General features: G+C 39.9%; 1 protein-coding gene across 7 annotated transcripts in view; it reads left to right on the top strand.

Annotated features, from left to right (window-relative positions):
- Window positions 1-18,825, top strand: part of LOC132392697 (serine/threonine-protein phosphatase 6 regulatory ankyrin repeat subunit B-like) — a 162,125-nt gene that overhangs the window by 93,633 nt on the left and 49,667 nt on the right. For 5 of the 7 annotated variants that reach the window (XM_059966941.1, XM_059966946.1, XM_059966945.1 and 2 more), the window contains exons 10-15: window positions 5,797-5,911; window positions 8,311-8,393; window positions 9,086-9,203; window positions 9,998-10,066; window positions 10,383-10,523; window positions 10,935-11,021. In XM_059966941.1, the coding sequence (XP_059822924.1) occupies window positions 5,797-5,911; window positions 8,311-8,393; window positions 9,086-9,203; window positions 9,998-10,066; window positions 10,383-10,523; window positions 10,935-11,021 (613 nt within the window). The remainder of the gene's footprint in view (window positions 1-5,796; window positions 5,912-8,310; window positions 8,394-9,085; window positions 9,204-9,997; window positions 10,067-10,382; window positions 10,524-10,934; window positions 11,022-18,825) is intronic. The other 2 variants (XM_059966943.1, XM_059966942.1) reach the window with 1 other exon arrangement.

Genomic DNA, 18,825 nt, shown 5'->3' with positions numbered 1-18,825 from the left:
AACTTTGTACATATAGATTCCTGAAAATATTCATAATTATTTAATTACAGCTTAATACATTTTCATTTAAAATGTTCATTTATGGTGTATTGTGGCTGCACTGTGGCCGGCAAGTCAGAATTCTGACAGGGTCTTTTTGACATTAGCACTGAAACTCCTTATCTGTAACATTAAGAGGAATGCCAGCAAATATGAATGGCATCTTTTAAAATCTTTGATTAAATCCAAAATCTTGGAAAGGTTTATGAATTGTGGTTCTTGTGATGACTTTTTTAAGATTCCTATTGAATGGAATGATTAGAATTTTGGATGCTATTTACAATTTTATTGTTATTTTTTTTCTTCCTTCAGTTTAATGTTTAAAAAAAAAACAAAACAACAATGAATTTGGAGGAATTTTGCATCAGAAGTTTTACCTTTTGGATTTGTTTTAGTCTATAGCAGGTTTTAAGTCATATGCAATGCTATGATACCAATTGTTCCTTTTAGCGGTCTGCTCAGTAACAATAATAAGTTCATCATTAAGTTAGGGTAAAGATTGCAACATAAAAGGCAATTTGATTTTTTTTTATCATGTATGGTGCACCGAAGTTGCTGAGTTGAGTTAAAATCACATTTGTTTGATACCAGAAAAAAAAATGAATATTTGTTGCCCAGAGCATCTTTAGAATAATTAAACTAGAGGTTTGAAAGTAAATTAAGTTTCTAATTTTCTTAATTACTTTGTCATAAAAATGTTCATGAAATTGACACTAGAATTAAGAAATGTTAAATGTAAAAGAACTGCAGACTTTGAAAATGAGAAATAAAAACATAAAATTCTTGAAAAACTCAACAGACTAAAGAGAGTCAGACCTGAGATATTGACTGTTTCTCTTTTTGTAAATGCTATTTTTTCTTGCTGAGTTTATCCAATACACTCCCTTTTAAATTAAGAAAGGCTTTTAGAGAAAGGAGAAAAGATAAGCTAGGTAGCTAAAACAATTGAGGAACGAAGCTTTAAAAAAATCACCAAGGATTGAAAGACAATTTGTATATGCAGATTATGCTGATTGATTTTTATGATGAAGAAAAAAGTTATTGGCCTGATTTTTGTTTCTTTTTTTCTGAGATCTGGGTTACACTAGCAAGGCCAGCATTTATTGACATTGTGGAGGCAAATAATGTAACGTAAGAATGAAGGAAAATTCCTGTTTTTTTAAAAAAGGAAAAATTTGAAACTGAGAATATATAGCGATGTGCTACACACAGCTAGAAATAATGACATGCAGTCTGTAAGTTGCACTCGAGACTAGTTTATTCAAACTTCGCTGCACTGGCTTTTACGCAGTTCCGTTCCTGCCCTTGCTGGGCGGAAATGACATCAGAGGTGCATTACAAAAATCTCTTCCCATGCGCGGGCTTTCTCCTCTTGCTGGTGAAGAAGAAGGCCCAGTGCTATTTTGGATCTGGTCTCTCTGCCTACGCACATGCCATTTTGTGAGCCAGTTCACCTGCGTAGAAAGTGGGTCGCCACATAACCTCCCCACTCCCCAGAACCGGCGATACACCCCCCAATGTCCACAGTCTGGATCAGTCTCTGTTTGGGTGGGTTCTGCCTCTGCGCCACGGTGCCTGAACCTCGACTGGCTGCGCCAAGTCCACATGGGCCAGTTTGAGTCAGTCCACTGTGAAAACCTCCTCTTTCCCCCCCTTTCCTATGTGCGTGGACCAGTTGTTCCTGATCACCTTGAATGGCCCCCTGTATGGCCGCTGTATCAGTGCCCGGTGTGCGCCCCTTCGTACAAATACAAACTTACAGTTCTGCAGGTCTTTGAGTACGCAGGTCGGGATCTGTCCATGTTGCAAAGTCGGTACGGGGGCCAGGTTGCCAAGCCTTTTGCGTAGTCTGTCCAGGACTGCTGTGGGTTCTTCCTCTTGCCCTCTTGGGGCTGGTATGAACTCTCCACGGATGAACAGGGGTGCGCCGTACACCAGCTCAGCCGACAAGGTGTGCAGATCCTCTTTGGGCGCTGTGCAGATTCCAAGCAGGACCCAGGGAAGCTCATCCACCCAGTTAGGCCCTTTCAGGCGGGCCATGAGAGCTGACTTCAAGTGACGGTGGAAGCGTTCCACTAGTCCTTTGGACTGTGGGTGTTAGGCAGTTGTGTGGTGTAGCTGTGTTCCCCACAGGCTGGAGGTGAACTGGGCACCTCTGTCGGAGGTAATGTGGGCCAGTATCCCGAAGCGTGGTACCCAGGTTGCAATCAGCGCTTGGGCGCAGGAATCGGCAGTGGTGACGGTGAGCAGGACCGCCTCTGGCCATCTTGTGAACCGGTCTACCATAGTTAGGAGGTACAGTGCTCCTCGCGACACTGGCGGGGGCCCCACGATATCCACATGAATGTGGTTGAACCTCCGGCGGGTGGGTTCGAACTGCTGCGGCAGGGCTTTAGTGTACCGCTGCACCTTGGCTGTTTGGTACTGCATGCACGTTTTGGCCCATATGCTGACCTGTTTGCGAAGTCTGTGCCACATGAATTTGCTGGAGACCACCTGGGCGGTTGTCCTGATAGATGGGTGCGCCAAGTTGAAAACTCGCCGCCACCAGGCTGTCGGGATGATGGGGCGAGATTGGCCGGTAGCCACGTCACACAGGAGGGTCCTCTCACCTGGGCCTACGAGGAAGTCTTGCAGCTGCAAACCTGAGACTGCGGTCCTGTAGCTGGGCATCTTGTCGTCTGCCTGCTGCGCCTCCACCAGTGCTTCATAGTCCACCCCCTGGGACAGGGCCTGGATAGCTGGTCTGAACAGTGCATCCGCCACGACGTTGTCCTTTCCCGAGACATGCTGGATGTCTGTCATGTACTTAGAGATGTAGGATAGATGTCACTGCTGGCAGGCCGACTAGGGATCGGACACCTTCGTGAACGCGAAGATCAACTGTTTGTGGTCCGTGAATGGCTTGCCTTCTAAGAAGTACCTGAAATGCCGGATTGCCAGATATATTACCAATAGCTCCCAGTTGAAGGCACTGTACTTGAGTTCGGGTGGCCGTAGGTGCCTGCTGAAGAATGCCAGGGGATGCCAGCGCCCTTCGATGATTTGCTCCAACACCCCACCGACTGCTGTGTTGGATGCGTCCACTGTGAGGGTGGTTGGAACGTCTGTTCTGGGGTGCACCAGCATCACGGCGTCTGCCAAAGCTTCCTTGGCTTTAACGAAAGTGGCCGCGGCCTCTTTGTCCCAAGTAATGTCCTTGCCTTTACCTGACATCAGGGTGAACAAAGGGCGCATGATATGGGCTGCTGAGGGGAGGAAGCGGTGGTAGAAGTTCACCATACCAATGAACTCCTGCAGGCCTTTGACCGTGTTGGGCCGGGCGAAGTGGTGGATCGTGTCTACCTTGGTGGGCAGAGGTGTTACCCCATCTTTGGTAATCCTGTGGCCCAGGAAGTTGATGGTGTCGAGTCCAAACTGGCATTTGACCAGGTTAATCATGAAGCCGAAATCACTCAGGCGGGAGTAGAGCTGGCGGAGATGGGACAGATGCTCCTGACTGCTACTGCTGGCTATGAGGATGTCATCCAAATCGATGAATGCAAAGTACAGGTCGTGTCCATTAGCCGCTGGAACGTCTGTGCGGCATTCTTCAGGCCGAGTGGCATTTGGAGGAATTTGAACAGGCTGAACAGAGTGATGAGTGCTGTTTTGGGGACGTCTTCAGGGTGCACCGGGATTTGATGGTATCCCCAGACAAGGTCTGCTTTGGAAAAGATGCTTGCCCCGTGCAAGTTTGCTGTAAAGTTCTGTATGTGCGGCACAGGGTAGCGGTCTGGAATTGTAGCCTTGTTCAGTCTGCGGTAGTCACTGCATGGTCTCCAGCCCCCGGCTGCTTTGGGCACCATGTGCAGGCAGGAGTCCCATGGGCTGTTGGACCGCCGTTTGATCCCCAGTTCCTCCATCCTCTTGAACTCCTCCTTCGCCAGGTGGAGCTTGTCCGGGGAGGGGGCCTTCGTGCGGGGGTGTGGAGGGGTGGTCCCTGGGTCGGAATGTGGTGCATACTCCATGTCCGGGCATGGCTGCTGTGAATTGCGGTGCCAGAGCCGATGGAAAGTCCGCCAGGATTTTGGTGAATTCGTTGTCAGACAGCGTGATGGAGTCCAGGTGTGGGGCTGGCAATTTGGCTTCACCCAGGGAGAACGTCTGGAAAGTCTTGGAATGAACCAGTCTTTTCCCTTGCAAGTCGACCAGCAGACTGTGAGCTCGCAGGAGTGTTTGGACCACAGCGGCCAGTGTGAAGTCCCACGTGAACCGGCTGGTGCTGAACTACAGCTGCACTGTGCAGGTGCCATAGGTCTGTATCGTGCTGCTGTTTGCGGCTCTCAGGATGGGTCCCGGCTCCCTGTTGTGGGTGTCATACACTGATTTCCGCTCCAGTGTCGACCAGGAAGCGGCGTCCCAACTGTTTGTCCCAGACGTACAAGAGGTTGTCCTGGTGGCCAGCCACCGTAGCCATTAGCGGTGGCTGGCCCTGGCATTTTCCGGGAACTTGCAGGGCGGGCTTCTGTGCCCCACCGCTGGTGGTAGAAACACCACTGTTCATTGGCCTCCTCACTCCTGCCTCTGGGTTGTGTGTGTTCTGTTGCCAGGCCTGGTCTGGCCTGCTGTTGGGCGCATGGCTTGGTAATCAGTCCAACGGACTCCCTCTTGGCTTTCCACAGCACGTCTGCCTGGGCCACCAGCTTCCGGGGGTCACTGAAATCTGCGTCGGCCAGCAACAGATGTATGTCTTCGGGCAATTGCTCTAGGAACGCATACTCAAACATGAGGCAGGGCCTGTGTCCTTCAGCCAGGGCCAGCATCTCATTCATTAATGCTGACGGCGGCCTGTCTCCCAAACCGTCCAGGTGCAGAAAACAGGCACCTCACTCACACCGTGAAAGGCCAAAGGTCCCTATGAGCAGCGCTTTGAGTGCTGCATATTTGCCTCCTTCCAGCGGTGACTGTATGAAATCCTCAACTTGGGCAGCTGTCTCCTGGTCAAGGGAGCTCACCACGTAATAGTAACGCATGGAATCAGAAAATATCTGCTGAATCTGGAACTGGGCTTCTGCTTGGTTAAGCCACACTTGTGGTCTCAGTATCCAGAAATTTGGCAGTTTTAGTGAAACTGTATGAACAGATGAAGAGTCGATCATCTTTGGTCCAAATCCTGTTTGGACCGTCGGGGTCACCAATGTAGCGATGTGCTACACACAGAGCTAGAAATGACGACATGCAGTCTTTAAGTTGCACTCGAGACTAGTTTATTCAAACTACGGCACTGGCTTTTACACAGTTCCATTCCCACCCTCACCAGGCAGAAATGACATTAGAGTTGCATTAGAAAAGTCTCTTCCCGCGTGTGTGCTTTCTCCCCTTGCTGGTGAAGAAGGCCCAGAGCCACTTTGGGGCTGGGCTCACTGCTGACGCGCACGCCGTTTTGTGAAAGTGGGTCACCACAGATAGAGTTTTTTTTAGTTGATGCGAAGGAGGAATACACAATAGGAGCCAATACTGTACACTGTATGAATCCTAACTGATCTAGAATTTGAAGTCCAATGAGGATTATTGATGTTGGAGAAAATTGTGCGTAGAAGTGTTAAAGTTGCAGGTGAGTTGGGAGATGTAAACAATTAATCAATCGGACACATGGAAAATTTCAAACTCGTTTAATGTGCCTGAAGATAGAGTATCAAAACATTTGCTGTTAGGTTTTCTATTTAATCTGTTAATAAACTGTTTTTATAAAAGCACTGTAACATTTTCTTGAAGGTAGTGAAATAGACTGCATTGACAAAGATGGCAATACACCATTGCATGTGGCAGCCAGATATGGACATGAACTTCTTATTAATACCTTGATAACCAGTGGAGCTGAAATGACCAAGTAAGTTTCTGAAGGAGCATTTTGTTTTGCATGAATCTGATAGTGTTTCACTTCTTTCAATTTTTCATTGCTAAACTGTTCTTTTAGTTTTTGTAAGCTTGGCATTTCAATTTTCACAGCATTACCAAATATTCCATATTCATTTGACACACAAAATTTAATTAATGTTGTATTTCACTGTTCAGTGCCTTGAAGATCTATTCAGCTCCCACACCTATTTTTACATTTTACTGTCTCATTCTAAATTTTAAATATGTTGGAATTGGATTTTTGTACTTATCTGCAAAACATTATACATCATGTCAATTCAGAGGAAAAAATCCAAAACCTGTCAACAATTTACTAAAAATCAAAACCCAAAATTGTGACGCTGAAAATGTATAAATACCCTTTGGAATTATTATGCTAGCTTTCCTCAGGTGCAATATTTTACCTTACCATCTCACCCAATTTGTTGATGTAGAAAATTGAAAACCTGTTTTCAATGAGTTCATAAGAATAAATACCCCTCTCTCTGTAAGGTCCAACACTATGGTAGATTTTCAACAGACCAAACCAAAATGAAGTCAAAAGAGCAATCAAGACAAGTCAGGGAATTGATTATCAAGAAGTACAAAGCAGGGGAAGGGTACGAAACGATCTCAAAGGCTTTAAACATATCTCAGAGCTCAGTGCAATCCATCATGAAAAAGTTGAAAAAAATGAAATGACAGCTGCTCTGCTGAGGTCAGGCCATCACTCTAAACTTAGTTGCCACTTGTAAGAGAGGCTACTGTGATGTATCCAGTCACTTGGGTGAGTGAATTGCAGAAGATGGTGGCTGCAACAAGAGATGAATTTCATGGCTCCATCATCTATAAGGTCTTACACAATAAGGATATTTATGGTAGAGTGGCAAGGAAGAAGCCCTGGCTTTAAAAAAAAAAATGTCCTTGCCTGTAAAGACTATGACGAGCGTCACATAGAAGATGTTGTAAAGATGTGGAAGAATGTCTTTGGTCGGATGAGTCTAAAATGGAACTTTTTGGCTCAGCGCTAAATGTGGCATAAATCTAATACTACACATCAGCCAGGCAACACCATCCCTACTATAGAGTAAAGTGGAGGTAGCATCATGCTGTGGGGATGCTTTTCAGCAGCAGAGACTGGACATCTGGTCAGGATTGATAGGAAGATGAATGCTGATAAATACAAAAAGATCCTAGGTAAAAACCTGCTGGCCTTGGCCAAAAAGTTTAAACTGGGGAGGAAGTCTGTCTTCCAGCAGGACAATGACCCAAAGCACACTGCCGGAGCAACCACGGAGTGGCTTCAGATTAAGAAAATAGATGCTCTTGAGTAGCTCAGTCAGAGTCCTGACCTTAACCCAATCGAACATCTCTGGCAAGATCTCAAGATTGCTGTCCACATTGCTCCCCAACTAACCTAGCATTACTTGAGCAATTTTGTAAGGAGGAATGGCTGAATCTTGCTCCTCCATGTTCTGGAAAGCTAATAAAGACTTATCCATAAAGACTACCGGCTGTAATAGCTGCGAGAGGTGGTTCAACTAAATACTCAGCAAAGTGGGATGACTACTGACTCTTCAGTTTCAGGATTTTTTGTTTTTCATGCTTTACAATTTTCCCTGTTTTTTGAGCTCTATGGTGAGATTTACAAATAAAAATTATCTTTTAAATTGATCAAAATCCTTAGTTGTAATACTCATTTATGTGAACAAAGGCTTAGGGGTTGAATACTTTTACAAGGCACTGTAGTTTGATCAATCCACCAAAAGTGAGTTCAGTTTTATTATAAAATGCATTATGTGGTTAGCTGCTGAAAGGGACTTACGTGACATTTGCCATGGAATGATTAATTTTAATTTGCTTCCCTTACCATCACTACCTCCCAGCTAATCCTTTTCTATTCCTGGCTCTTTCTGATGAAAGGTAATTGACTTAAAATGTTAACTTTGTCTTTCTGTGAATGTTGCATGTTTTGCTGAACATTTCTTGCATTTTTTAATTTCCGATTTCTTTCATTCGCTGTATTTGGCTTTTGAAATTAAGATGAAGTATTTATTTAGTACTCCTTCCATTGTAGCAAGATGACTGGGTACTGGGTGGCTGTTTAATAATTTTGCCATGCACAATATTGGTGTGATTTTAGTGAGTTTAGAATATATTTGTATGGTTTCCATTATGAATGAATATGCAAAACTATAATATTTTTAATCTAAATAATTTTGTAGTTAATTTTTTGCTCCTTTAGAAGCTGTTATTGTCCAATTATACAGATATCTCTGAATACTATTATTTTCTTAAGAAATTAATCGCAATAATTTGAATAGTAATTCAAGATGGCTGTGCTGAAAACTTGTCATAATAATGTATAATTGTGATTCTTTTCTTTCTTAGACGTGGCATCCACGGTATGTTTCCTTTGCATTTGGCTGCATTAAATGCACATGCAGACTGCTGCAGGAAGTTATTGTCATCAGGCAAGTATATTAAAAACAGAATTGAATCACTGCTTCTATGAACACTTGGCCATCTGACCAATTGTTCAATAACTTCCTGTGCTCTTCTGTTCTCTAATACTTATTACAATTGCAATTTAGCACAGCACAGGGTTTTCCTGAGTGACTGTACTTCAGTAGCTGCAGTATCCTGAATTGTTTGAGAAATCAATGGCTTGACTTATTTTTCTTGGCACGATTTGAGACAATGATTGTTCACTCTTGAGAGTTCCTATGCAATCATTTAAAATAAGTTTTGAATGAGCAACTCTGTTAATCTAACCCTTTAACTTTTGAAATTCTATAATAATTAATTTGCTAATTATGAATAATCTTGCTGATTTTTCAACCAATTGTAATCAACAGACATGAAATATAACTCAAAATCTTGCATAAAACATTTTTGACCTCTTGTTTCCCCAAGACTGAAAAAGTAATGATGATGTATCCTTGTAATTCGTGTATTCAGCTACTAAAGCTGGAATTCAATGGAAGCTAATGGTACTAACCAAAATTACTGTTTTACTGAGCTATTTCTTATAGTAATCCATTATTTTTAAAGGACTTGTTAGCTATTTGAACAGTTTCTAAGGGAATCACTTCTTTGGCAGTTTGTGAAATTATTCATGTGCTAACTGATTTCTGTCTTTATAATATTTCTTGCGGTCTATTAGGACAAAAATATAGCATAGTGTCATCATTTAGTAATGAGCACGTGCTGTCTGCAGGCTTTGAAGTAAACACTCCTGATAATTTTGGAAGGACTTGTCTTCATGCTGCTGCTGCAGGAGGGTGAGTCCATTTGTGAGCAAGTATTAGTTCTTCAAATTTATTCATTTGAAATCTGATTTGTCGTGTCAGGCTGTTTTGATCTGTGCAAAGTGACAGCATTCACCATTTTGGTATGACTACATTTGATTACAATTGCTATAGCATTTCTGTTTTCGGGGCTTCTGGAATCTACAATCTTTGGGCATGCTGAGTAGCCACTCGTGTTAAAGAATTCTCACACCCTACAAAGGGAAAAGTAAAATTAGTTTATATTATAAACATTTTATGGAACTTTCATGTATGATAAAAGTTTTTTTGATATATAAACACATTATATTTTTAAGAAGATCCATTGTAACTTGAAATGTGTTTTTGGATGGAGTCACAATTTACAGATTTAAATACTTGAAGTCCAGAAAGATGCTCAAGTAGCAATTTTAGTTCATTGTGGCATAACTTTCCTTTGAATATCGTGAAACCAAGCAACATTTCCAGTATATTTTGCAATATGATTTGATTCTCTATTTCCATATCCTTTGTTAATTCAGTGATTTGTAGTGAAGATTATTACAGTCAATGCAGCCAGTTGAGGACTGCTGAATCTCTGATAGTCATTTTTGGTTTTTCAATTCAACAATGCACAGTGAAAATTGCAATGTTGCAGCTAGTTTCAGCATCACAACAGTGGCAAAGTTCAGGGTTATATTTTTCGTAATGAATTTCTGAGATTTCTTGATAAATTGATTTCTTTGGGAAACCTTTGCAATTAGTCATACACTATTGCATTTTAACATACAATATATTTCTTCACACAGCAATGTTGATTGTATAAAACTGTTACTGAGTAGTGGAGCGGACTTCAACTGCAAGGACAAATGTGGGAGGTGTGTGGCCTAATTTTAATTTATAGAATGAATCTAATTGGTTGCACACAGCAGTGTTACTATGCTTTATAACAATAATTTAAACATACTTGTTTTCTTATTAGTTTAGTACTTATTGTTATAAATTTGATTATTGGTATACTGTACTTGGTAAGAATTTAAGTTTGAATTTAGAATCAAATAATTGACAATTTTTTTACTAAATTATATTAAAGTAAGTAAGTTTCAGTATTACAAGAAACTAATATACTTTTCTGATTGAAATTGTGATAGAATTTGATTTTTTACATATTTTCAATTTAATGTTATTTTACAGGACTCCTCTGCACTATGCAGCTGCAAATTGTAATTACCAGTCTATCATGACTTTAGTATCCAGGGGCGCTAATATTAATGAAACAGACGAGCGAGGTTGTACTGCTTTGCACTATGCAGCATCGTCTGATAAGGACAGAAAGTAAGGGCATTTATTTTTGTGATGTGAGCTACAGCAATGGTCTGCAGCTATAACACTAATTATATCTTGTTAAATACACAGTAATCTGCTATATTTGATTTTTCATTTGTTTGGGACGAGAAAGGCCCTTGTGGAATGCATTACACATACTGTAGTTTCAGATATCTGTAATTCATAACATTAGTTGGAAATTAAGTTGATAATAATGATTTCAGATATTTTCTCACACTTATTTGGTTGGTTTGTGTAAATGAATAATTATGGCAGAAGTGGAAGAGATAGCAATTTGAATTTATATTAAATCCTGTCAAACATATTTTCTACTGATGGAAAAGAGACCAATTATTGTTTTTATTTTGTTCACAAATTAAATGCCCTAAATCTCCTGAATCTTTTGATTCTTTCACCAAGAAAAAGAAGTATCTTAGAAAATTCGGATGAAAATGCTGAAGAACTTGATGATGAGATCAATGAGACAAAAGAGAAAGAGGCCTCATTGTAAGTTGAAAATTTTCAAAAATAATGGTTGAGATAAAATCTCCACAGTGCTGGTTGTAAAATACCCAATGATATGATCATTGAATTTTACAGTTTTAAGGTAATCTGCTGTGCTTCTTTCTCCTTCTAATTCACCCAGGTTCTTTCACCTCCCTGACCTGGTTCCATCTGCCTATCACCCACACACTTAATTGACTGGGTTTCCTTAAACCCTCCATCAACTGGTTCCATCTGCCCAGCCTTCCTCATCTGGTTCTCAATATGATTTTCCTTTACAGATTCCAGTATCTGCAACCTCTTATGTCTCCACTTATCACTTATCCAATTTCTGTCTCTGTTTGCAACTTCCATTTTTTTTTCTCTTGTCTGTCTCCACCCATTAGTCACTGTCTCACAACTTCACACCTCTCTTTCTCCCGTCAGGCTTCATCTGCCCATTGTATAATTGTTCACCCATTTCTACCAATTGCTTGCCAGCCTTTGCTTCATCCCTCCATCTCACCTTCTGAATATCCCATCAGAATGTGGTAGTTCAGTCTTAGTCCGACTCACGTGATCTGTAACAGCTCGCGGTCAAGTGTCATCCATTTTATCTGCCAAGAGAGTTTTCTGCTATCATCCTGGTAGCAGTGTACATTATACCCCTGGCCAATGTAAAGCAGACTCTGGAGTTGCTGAGCACCATAATTAGCAGTCATGAATCAGCTTACTTTTCTATAATTGTGGAGAATTTCAACCAGGCCAACTTGAAGAAATTTCTGACCAACTGGCACCAACGTATCACCTGTTGAACTAGAGGAGCCAACACACTTGACCAATGTTACATCACCATCAAGAACATTTACTATGCCATCCTATGCCTGCACTTTGAAAAGTCCATTCACCCAGCTGTGTCTCTTCTTCTGGTATAGAGACAGACTGAGAACCGCAGCATTAGTGGTGAGCATCACTAAGGTATGGTCAAGGGAAATGGAGGAGTGCTTACAGGATTGCTTTGCATTGGTGGACTGGACAAATCAGAATGAATACACCACAGTTGTCACCAACTGCATCAAGATCTGTGTGGATGAGTGTGTGCCTTCTAGAACATACCAGACATACCCAAACCAAAAGCTGTGGGTGAACCAGGAGATTCATAGTCTGCTGAGGGCTAGATTTGTGGCATCCAAGATCAGTGATGCAGAACCTGTACAAGAAGTCCAGGTATGACCTACTTAAAGAGCAACTTCTAAGAAGGTCTTTCCTGGGCCCAACAAGTTGATGCAATTTACAAAGAAGACAACACTGCGTCTATATTTCACTAAGAGTTTGAGGAGATTTGGTATGTCACCAAAAGCTCCAGGGAATTTCTACAGATGTATTGTGGAGAGTGTTCTAATTCGTTGTACGCCATTTGGTATGGTTATGGCACAGGATCGGAAAAAGCTGCAGAGAGTTACAAACTCAACCAGCTCCATCATGCTTCCTAGCTTTGAGGACATTTTCAAAGAGCAATGCCTCAAAAAGGTGGCATCCATCATTAAAGGCCCCATCACTCAAGACATGCCCTCTTCTCATTGCTGTCATCAAGGAGGAAGTACAGTAGTCTGAAGACTCACACTGAATATTTTAGGAACAACTTCTTCCCCACTACCATCAGATTTCTGAATGGACAATGAACGCATGTGCACTCTTTTTTTGTTCTCTTTTACACTACTTATTTAATTTTTAATTGTAATTTATAGTTTTATTATTATGTATTACACTGTATTGCTGCAGCAAAACAACAAAGTTCATGGTATACGCCAGGATTATAAACCTGATTCTGAATCTGATATTTCCACAGTTCACTATCACTTTCAGAAACTTCAACCATGCCTCTGTCTCCACAGATGCTGCCTGACCCTCTGAGTTTTTGCAGAAGATTGTTCTTTTTTTGCTCCAATTTACAGCATCTGTACTTTCTTGTGTTTCCAACTACATTAATTGAAGTAGATTACTTAATGTGCTCTGTTTAATAGTGATGCATTCTCACATTTGTTCATTTTCTAAGGTAAATGCATTGCTAAATTGATTGCATTTATTAAAACTTATCTTCATTTGCCTTTTTCTAGAAGTTTATCTTAAAAATTTTTTTGAAATTATTTTGTGCATATATGCTTACAATTATACAAATGATATTATATGCTGAGCTAGGATCCAAGAACTTAGCTTCCTAATCATGGCTGAAGAATAGGTTTTGAAGAAAACTGAGGAAGAGAAAAATTGCTAAGTTTAAAAGCCTGTGGATGAGTTCCTCCCTTTTAATGAAGAAGGTATATATTGGCAGAGTGAAGAGGAAGGTGAGAAGGTGCACCTGCTTACGCACAGTTAAAAGATCAGTATTTGAGGGAGAGAAATGGGGAGGAATCTTTTGAAGTAGCTTTGTACAAGAGCAGTTAAAATTGCTATGAGAATTGCAGACCATGCCATTGGAAAAAGGGGAGGGATACAGAGTGGAAGAGCACATCTTCCATATGCATAGAAACGATTTTTGTACATTGCCATTTATAATGCACAGAAGATGAAGGTACCTTCATGATTTTCCGGATACTTATCCTGACACTTAGTAGTTAAATATTGGTTTGGGCATTAAAGTGGTAAATTTATTTCAGCCAAAATTATTATGTCGATGTTTGCTAATCATGAGCATCTCTAAATTGGTCCCTTGCAAATAACAAAGGAGGAATTTGCAAGGCGTCCTCACTGAACAAGAATGATAGGGACCAGAAAGTTACAACGAATAGTGAAAAGACTTGGAGGAAGGATACTTTCATCAATTTGACTTGATATAAATTCAAGAGGTGGGGGTTAGGGACTGGAGCACACACACACATGTATATGGATGGATGTGGTTGTATCCAGGTAATCTGTTTTCTTGCTGCTCTGTTCTCAATTTTTTAGTATAAAGCTATAGAATTCCTAATGCTCCAGGCTGCCTCTGCTGAGTGGTCACAATGATCACGACGTCCATGCGTAATGTCAGTTGCTTTCTTAATATGATCAAACATTTACAGGTTGTATATAATTGCGAAGACATTTTTCAATTGAGAATATTCTCCCTTGCCACTTTTCCTCATGATCTGTTTGACTGTTCACCTCTGCCAGATCTTAGTTTGTGACAGACAAGCATGTGATTCCAACATAAACATTGTTGCTTTCAACTTCATTGAAGCCTACTTCCCTTTCTGGTTGTGCAATATCTTCAGGAATTATTGCAGAATGAGAATTGATTTTTTGAAAGCTAGTAAAAAGAACAAACACAGTATCAGTGTAAATATTTTGGAGCAACCATTTATTAACTGATGAGAGACTTCATCCTAAGAATAACCAATCACTATGTAAGAACATTATAAATGTTGAATTATTTCCAAAACTCTTTGTCTGTAGATTTTCTGCCGTTATTTATGGCTATAATTAACTCAAGAGTTGCCCTTCTCAAGTCATGTGCTTTGAGTGTGGTAGAAACATCCTGGTCCATAGGCTGCAAAAGAGATGGCATGAAACAGCTTTCAGGATACAAGGTTTTAAAATCAACATCATGGAAGTTTTCTAATCTGAGAAGAATCTTTAACATTAAACTTTTGACCTGATGACAGTTTTTTATTTCTGGCACAAAATAAACCATACAGCACTCGTGAAAAATTAGCCTAATTAATTAGGCTAATGATGGGATTTTCAAATGACAGATGATGTAATTTAATGCTGCTCTGAAGTGTCTGAATTGTCACTCAGACACACAAGATGCAGCTTCAGATTTTTATCATCATTAGCTTATTCTATGAGGAGCATTTTTCTATCTCATGGAAATACAGTGGATTTCAGTTCATTGGGGCACCTTGGGACTTGTATACTTCGGCTCAATTAAGTGGTTGCCCAAATTATCTGAAGATTCATGGAAATAGTTAAAAAGATATTAAATAGACAAACTAACGTTTAACAAAACAACAAATTATGTACTTAAATGAAATGCAGAAGAAATTAGAACACGACTGATACTACTGTAGTGCTATAAGACTATATTTGTTCCTAATAGTTATTGACAGAGGAATTCATCCAATATATGCTTATGCGTTCTTTTGATTGATTGTAAGTGAACAAGTGAGTGCACACACCTAGTGGAGATAATGGACTGCCTTCGCACAATGATTTTGACAATTGCATCCTCCAAATCTTCATTTTCATTGTTAAATTCAAGACAATTGTTGATAGTTTCAAATTCTTTGCAGTTCCTAACTTGTTGAAGTTGTGAAATCATTTTATTTTCACTCCCAGCCATTTCTGGGATCTCCAAGCCTAAATGCTTAAAACCACAGTGATGAAAACAATTCTGAATTGTATTTATTTCTCACCAACTATCAGAGACAAAAATCGATGCTTTTTGAATGCAAACACATGCAATTGAAGCTATTTTAAAAGGTTTCCACTTTAAGCATGATGTAGTGTCAAATGGCCACACAAGTGCACATGACTGACACTAGTTAGAAACTGTTCAGCAACAGTCTCCTGTCCCAATTATGCGTTGTAGTGCTCCAAATAAATGGGAAAATAGTTTCTGTTCTTTAAGAGCTGTCTCAAGTAAGTGGCTTTCCTGATTAACCAATGGCCCAATTCTGCAAAATCCACTGTATAAGTAGGAAAGGGGATATGTTTGTAATACAGATCTGTTACATTGGCATTTTCTTTTGCATTCTTAAGATCATTGGAAATGTCTGGCCAGCATCCTCTTCAGTGCTGGTCAATATTGCCCATAATTGTCATATTCGTCATTGAATATCATTTCCTGATTTGTTAGATCCAACCACCAGCAGCATCAAAGTCTCTCTCTTCCATTGCCTCTTCTGGCTATTCCCATGTCTGCATGTAGACTTGAGGCTTTCTGCTGAATAGTGGCTAAGCTGAGCAATGTATTTTGCTTGTTGAGATCATTGTTCTACACTGGAAGCACACGTTCCATTTTATCCATAATCACACTTTGTCTTGTTATTCTCACTTCAGAATGTTTTAACCTGTAACCTTAGCGGTATTTTATATCTTTTCAACTTTATTAAGGGGTTCTCATTTGTCAGGGGCGTGTTCAGTGCACACTGGTGTCTGGTGACTGTTTTATCACCCTAATGGTGACTTATAATTTCCATATTAGTATCCAGTGAACAACTCAGACATTATTGAGTTTATCTGCTTTTCCTTTTCCACTATTATCACTTGATTTATTCTTACCAGTCATTGTTGCAATTTGTCAATATCACTTGAATATTGAGACTAAAAATATAATTTAAGCAAAGGTTATATGGATACTTGTCGTCAACACAGAGAGAACAGACTGAAAAGGATTGCAAAGGATTCGGGGCATGTTAAGTCACTGAACGATAGAGTGATATTCAGTTATTGGAGGTCGGCAGCAGATTTTCCTGATTTGGCAACAATGCTTAATCTGCAGCAACACAAGTATGCAATAATGTATACTGAAAGTATCCTCAATTTCAAGTGTAAAACAGCATATAACCCTGCAGATGACCATTACCTGACAACAGCTGTCATTGTATTTTAAATTAAGCAGAAACAGATGAAGAATTTACCATAGGATTTGAACAAGTGAACTATTTAGGATCTTTTTCAGGTATCTGGATTGTAGCACAGCAGTATTGTGTGTTCTAATGGATGATATCATGTTAATTAGTGATATAAATTCAAGGGGATTCACTTAGAAAGCTTCTATAATAGGTCCAGATACTCAATTTTGTTTGATTTAGGAGTGGCTAAATCCATTGATCCAGGAATTTGATCCTATAATGTTTTCAGCATTGGTTGAAAATGGTTCCTTTTTTTCCTAGAGTGGAGTATAGTACCCATTATCCCCATTTTATCAGAGCAATTTGCATTTGCAGCAGTTACCTCTTTCCTTTGTTAGATTCATATCGAGTGATTTTAATCCTTGTAAAAAAAGAATGCAATTTTCCAGTCTCGCCAGATAAAGTCAATCATTGCTGTTCCAAAGCCTACTGCTATTGGTCATTTGTGGACCAATTAGTTTTTATTAACACCATGTGCTTCATGGCTGAGAGATTTGGAACTTCTACAGTTTGCTGCACAGGATTCTTGAGGCTGACTACTGCATCATTGTTGCTCCTAAATAAGGCTGTTTTAATATTTGAGATCAAGTACTGTTGCACTTAACCTTCTAGCCATAGGACCATTTCAGGTGGCTATATCTGTCTTACACTATGTATTCCAGTTTATTCCTTATTGCAGCATTATTGAGGTACATAATATTTCAGGAGAAATTACATCAGTTTTTCCTTCAGTTCAAAATATGAGATAAAGGGTATGTAGGCTGAGAGTGCTGACTTCTCATGCTACAATCTGTTAAAATATAGTTGACCTGTGTTCTTTATGAATTATGCTTTCACTAACCGATGCCTATGTTTTCTTCAACTATCAGTGGTACTTTGACGTGCTCTATTCCTGGTGGCTTGGCAATTGTTAAAGCTCCTTCAATCTAAGGTAGTCACATTGGTCTTTTAAATATCAGCAGGCACACCATCCCAATGGATATACTTAGGAGAGAAAAAAACACTATTCGCTCTCACTTTGCTCTCACTCACACACTAGCCATTGCAGTCGAATGCCACTATTTAAAAAAAAAGCCACAGCAGTGCAAAGAACTTGATTGAAACAACATTTGACTTTGATTAAAAAATAAAATTTCACTGCTTGCATTATTCACTCTTCAGTATTTGCTAGACAGTTTCCTACTTTATTACCATCCATAGCTTATTGCAAAACATGGCAAACAAGCAGCTCAGGGCTTTGGGAAGGAAGGTTGTGAGGTTGAAGGATCTACTCCTAACAATAATGGTCACAGAAACTGCAAGTTAAAGAGCACATTGGCAAGCAGTATAGATGGGATATCCCATCTGGACATACTATCTTGGACTGTGTAACGGCTCTTGCAACTCACTTAAAGATACTGTATCTACCATTACAATACTATTTTTATGTTCTTAGTTGTAAGCTTGGAAAAAGCTCAGAGATTGCACGTATTTTTCCATTTTGTAGCAGCTGACCACTCTAGCACAGATTTCTGAAAGGTATTACTGAAATTACTGAGATTCTAACCGTGTAATAAACATGTTTATTTTTCCATTATATAGCTTCTAGTAATGAACTTTATCTATTAGATAAGCAAAGTGATGCTTGGGTATGATAAAAGTCCATTGAACACATTGAATTCACGTTGAGACAAGTAATGCCTTGGTGTATTCTGTGATGCAGTCTTACCATGTTAGGCTCAAAGCGTGATATATTTTTAAATTCATTTACAGGCATGGTTACTTCATTTATGACAGTTAGTTCCATCCATTATCCAGCCTTACAGGTCTAGGTCAGTTCTTTGAATCAATTTTTTTGCCAGGATCAAATCATCAGGTGTCTAAGTACACGATGAGATATGAAGTAATGAGCTGTCAGTTCTCCATTAAGTTAAATAGCATGCTGAGGCACAATGAAAAACTGGTAATTTATTAAATGGTATATTAATTAGCTCCAACAATTGCATAGGATTATTTATGTTAAAGGTCAGAACCCAAGTCAATGTGATGTTTCAACATTCCTTCTAATTTATTTTTACCAGTTGCATGGACAACCTGTTGCTCTGAGCAGGAAATTTTTACATGGCCTGAAAACTGCACAACACTCTAATAACACATGAAATAAAACAACAAAGGCTACATGTGTGGGAGCATTTCAATTATGGCACAACAGTAATTTACTTTTAGTAAACATA

This window comes from Hypanus sabinus, chromosome 4, assembly GCF_030144855.1.
Source record: "Hypanus sabinus isolate sHypSab1 chromosome 4, sHypSab1.hap1, whole genome shotgun sequence".
Classification (NCBI taxonomy): Eukaryota; Metazoa; Chordata; class Chondrichthyes; order Myliobatiformes; family Dasyatidae; genus Hypanus; species Hypanus sabinus.
This window is presented reverse-complemented; position numbering and strand designations above follow the sequence as displayed.